This window comes from Bombus pyrosoma, linkage group LG14 (genome assembly GCF_014825855.1).
Source record: "Bombus pyrosoma isolate SC7728 linkage group LG14, ASM1482585v1, whole genome shotgun sequence".
NCBI classification, from domain to species: domain Eukaryota; kingdom Metazoa; phylum Arthropoda; class Insecta; order Hymenoptera; family Apidae; genus Bombus; species Bombus pyrosoma.
In genome coordinates, this window is record NC_057783.1 from 8,837,808 (window position 1) to 8,842,907 (window position 5,100).

The window sequence follows — 5,100 nt, forward strand, 5'->3', positions numbered from 1 at the left end:
TTCTTATATTGTATTGAACATGAATTGATAAACAACTGTACATTGTGTTCTATAAATACATTAATCACTGGACTAATGTTGAATTTACATTGATAATATAATGATACAAAATAAGACAAATAAAATTAGGACAAAATCATCATACCCTGCATATGTAATATTTGAATAATACAAAGTCATTTGATATTCAAGCACACGTTATCAACAGGCATTTTATCTTAAATGTAAGAATGTCTATAAGGATGATAATAAGCAACTGATTATCTTCAATATTGTCAATTCTTAATACAGAAATATTAAAAATTAGAAATAAAACAAAGAAAGGAATCTTTAGCTGCGAAAATTACAATTTAGTTAGATGCACATGGATCTGTAAAATTTTCAAACTTAATTTTGTATAACATACAATACCATACATTTTCAGTTAATTTTTGCATATAAAATCATTTGATTTTTGGTTTTATCACCCACTCCAAGATAACTTATAACATTAAACTGTTTTCATATCCCTCGAAAAAAAGTAATTAATATTATTTAATCCAAACAAAAAGAATTCGTTATATTTTGAACGGTATGCTGTTTATACCTTGTGGCTCCTCGCAGCGCTGATTTTAAGAACTTTATGTACCTTCTGGCTCCCCCTAACTTTAATTTTAGCGCGTTAAATATGAATCGTATAACAACGTAGGTGAGGCAATAAAGAAAAGTTTTTTGATTTTGATAACAAAATTGGTTAATTATCATTGATAACTATAATTATAGATTATAATCACTGACCAATTTACATATTTGGTATATGTATAAACATTGCTTTACTATATGATGAACACCAGTTAAACATATTTTTTAACGTTAGTTATTAATAACCCCCTCATTTGGATATTAGATGAACAGTACTTTGTTATTTAAAATTGAGTACATATGCCTGTGTGGAACAACGAAAATTAAATTTAGAATTATCACTGCGCTTGAAAGAACCAGACTTTTCCAATTAATTAACATAAAACGCTCTTTGTAATTTTCAAGCTTAATCCGTTTATTACTAAGCTGAAGCCTGTTATCCAATTCATTATCCAATTAAAATATTGAAAAGTCCAAATCGTAATTCATTAAAATTTTGTGTTTGTTAGCTAATTATGAGCATATTGTCCTCTCGTTTCGTATCACTCTTATATCGCTTTTTGAAAGATTATTATTTCTAATAATTTGGGATGGGTTTGATCAGACAGATTCTTCAGTTATCACGATTCATAGTATACTCGTTACTTTCTTGCGTCATATTATGTCTCAAATGGTGGTTAAATAATTGAAACATGTAAATTTATCTTCCACTAGCGATAATGAAACTCATGAGACAATAAGTGCTATAAAGTACTATACAGTATATCATTATATAGCAGAGAGGGATTTTCTCTCTGATGATAATAAGTGGAGAATTCCAGTACTGTTATCTTTCACTCAACTCTAAATGCTCTTGAGGGATCAGTCCAGTACAGCCTTGCGTACGATCAAGTCGAAAACGTCCACATTGTATATACATAAATATTCGACCAATTGCGCAGTATTGACGTATCAAAATTAATTCTCTTTCGATTTGCAAACAATCACTTGCCTTTCTTTTTTACCATTATTAGAATATAACTTTTTATTTTTTCAACCAATTTTCTCTCTGTTCTATCGTTCTAATTGTTTTTTCCCCATTTTTAATCTTATCTTTCCAGTTTCGGCTCTTTAACCTATCAATTGTCACTTAACGATTGCGCGTCATTTGACATTGATCATCGATCGAAATCGAGCAAACGCCAGCAAAATGCCGAAGGGCGAAGGTATAGTTGTTACATTATCCTGTTTCATAATAATTAAAGTTCGTTGCTCTAAATATACAAGTATACGCACAGTGGCACAGTTTTGATTTAGATACACTAGAAATAGAGACTCCTGGCATTAATTTAACGAACGTTATTATACACACAGGTTTCAAGAGTTGCCACGGTCCTGGCTACAGGTCACCTAGAGCAGCGATAGTCGAAGGGCCACGGGAGAAATTGCTATACGTCACCTGTGTTCATACAGATCAAAATAAATCCGATGTCCTGTGTACCGTTGACGTAGATCCGGATAGTCCCGATTATTGTAAGGTACGATGAGCGTTACAAAGAATTTAGTTATACAATTACATTACTTATAATAGCTTAATACAGTAGTCCCGCGAATATACTACCGCTCATAACTATGCAAATATTTTAATCGATTTGTAATAACGCTATTTAAACTTGATTAAGTATTCGATGATTAAGTATACAATGCGATTAAAATTTGCAATTAATGATGAATTAATAATGACAAGAAACAACTTACTACCTTTTTATAGAATCATCAATATAAATTTTCATTATGACCATAAATTTATGATCTATTAAGATAGACAGCAATAATGTATTTTCCTATTTATTACATATACTACTACATACATTCGCTATTTAAATATCATTGTTTAGATATGGGAATTGAAAAAGCTGAAAATTAAGAGTTGCAAGTAGTTATTTTACTATAATAAAAAAAAAGAAATCTGTAAAATTATGGTTTACAATTGCGAAGAAACGAATTGTAATAATATTTTAAATATATCCACGTCACGAAGTCATAAAGCCAAAATGTTATCTTATCGAAAGTTGTTTTTATTGCAATAACATTTATAAAATGTATCTGTAACCTTTTAAAATGAAATACTTATATATGATATGATATGAGTGAGATATGTACGAGTATGATACGAATTACGTAATCTTTCGTATTTGAAAACTTCAATCTTTCCAATTTATTTTTAGAATTTTATTATTTTCTACTTCAGGTTTTTAGCTGTATATTTCTAAATGCAAAAGTATTAAAAGGTCCTTTGTTGTATTAGAGGGATTGAGCGCTTTTTATTTGAAATTGGAATAGGTAAAATAGTCATAATACGAATGATACGAACGGTGATATGATTTTACAGTCATCCTATACGCGTCAAATCTTGTTCACCCAAAATATTCATATTTCATAGATCGTTCACAAATTGCGAATGCCCTACATTGGCGACGAATTGCATCATTCCGGATGGAATATCTGTAGCAGTTGCCACGGTGTACCACGAAAACGGGACACCTTGGTACTTCCTTGTCTGATGTCCGATCGCGCCTACTTTATCGACACAACCAATGAACGAGCTCCAACAATCAAAAAGGTTTGAGTATCTTGTATATTTATATAGGTATATATACATATATTATTGTACGTATAAGTATATAATTAACCGAAAATTCCATTTACATACATTAGACTGTAAATCGTTACAAATTTAGTTAGAAATTTTTTAAAGAAGATGACATTATGAGTAGAACGAGAATCAAGAAAATAGCGCATAAAATCGCGTTAGAAGCTTCATTTCCTAAGAAAATCAAGTTTGGAAACTCGACGTTCTTTTAATACAGGACTGAATTATTTTAAGTTACGATACTTTCGAAGTAAATATGTGATATAATGAAACATATTGTTTGTATTCTTCTTGACTAGGTACTGAACCCAACGGAGGTACACAAATACGGAGTATCGACATTGCACACAAGTCACTGTTTGCCAACCGGAGAAATTTTAATTTCTACGCTAGGCAAATCGAATGGAGACGCTACTGGTGATTTTCTTTGTATCGATTCCGAAACGCTCGAAGTGAAAGCCACATGGACCGTGGGAGAAAAAAAAGCAGCGTTCGGTTACGATTTTTGGTATCAACCGTATCACGATATACTTGTTGCAAGTGAATGGGGCGTGCCTAGAATTTTTAAAAAAGGCTTCTCTCCGGATAACAGCTCCAATCCTGGTTAGCTACTGTATTTTACACTTTTTTTTCTTATGTCGAACAGTATTTTAAGTTATATTATGTATCTGCTACTTCCTCATTGTTATAGTATAATGTAAAAGTAATTTTAATTGAAATCTCGTTCGGTCTTCCCTTTCATAGCGCTTTATGGCAGAAGCTTGAATTTCTATTCGTGGAACGAAAGAAAGTTAACGCAAGTTTTGAATTTGGGCGATGATGGAATCGCGCCATTTGAAGTACGATTTCCTCATGACCCAAAAGCTAACGAGGGACTCGTCGGATGTGCGGTTTCTTCAAATGTATATAAGTTTTACAAAACGCCAAACGGCGAATGGGCTGCGAAAAAAATTATTCAAGTTCCTCCGAAAAAGGTGGAAGGATGGATGTTTCCAGAGATGGAAGGTACGCTTAAGTTAACTAGCAGGAGACTCACCTAAAGTACAGAATTATTGGTAATGTATCATTCTAATTTATTGTTTTCATATATAGGAATGATAACGGACATTTTGATCAGTCTCGACGACAACTATCTCTACCTATCGAATTGGCTTCATGGGGATGTTAGACAATATGATATTTCTGACATGGATAATCCGAAGTTAACCGGACAAATATTTCTTGGAGGCTCAATTTTAAGTGATTCGAAAGTTCGTGTAATTGGAGACAAGGAACTGAATAGCCAACCGAATCCAGTTTATGTCAAAGGCCGAAGACTCGACGGATCACCGCAGATGCTTCAATTAAGTCTCGATGGGACACGTCTATATGTGACTACTTCAATTTTCAAACCATGGGACCAACAATTTTATCCTGAACATGTCAAGTATGTGCATACTTTCCTTCAGTTCCTTCAATCGTTTCTAATTAATTGTATACAAAATATGATATAAAATATAACATACAATATATACATAAAATTTTTCTATTGCAAGTTGGAATACTTTTATGAGTTACCGTATATCTTGCATACATACGTTTATACGATTCTAGAAATGGTTCGATCATGGTCAAGCTAGATGTTGATGTTCAAAATGGAGGCCTCAAACTAGATGAACAATTTTTGGTGGACTTTGGCACAGACAAAAATGACATTTTACTTGCACACGAAATGCGGTATACTATTTGACGTTTTCTATCTTTCAATGTAATTTCAAAATAATAATTATTATTTTCATTTTCAGTTATCCAGGAGGTGACTGTACATCAGATATATGGCTGGCAGAAGATTAATCTACTCGTCGATC

General features: G+C 32.3%; 1 protein-coding gene across 4 annotated transcripts; it reads left to right on the forward strand.

The window, feature by feature from the left end:
• Window positions 1-1,475: 1,475 nt before the first annotated feature.
• LOC122575187 (methanethiol oxidase) lies at window positions 1,476-5,100 on the forward strand (the record flags this gene model as incomplete). 4 transcript variants are annotated; one of them, XM_043743801.1, is given in 9 exon segments in its annotated part: window positions 1,476-1,569; window positions 1,722-1,826; window positions 1,975-2,138; window positions 3,044-3,223; window positions 3,553-3,856; window positions 3,998-4,258; window positions 4,346-4,679; window positions 4,847-4,969; window positions 5,038-5,100. In XM_043743801.1, coding segments are annotated over 8 exon segments (1,431 nt in total). In that variant the 5' UTR covers window positions 1,476-1,569; window positions 1,722-1,810.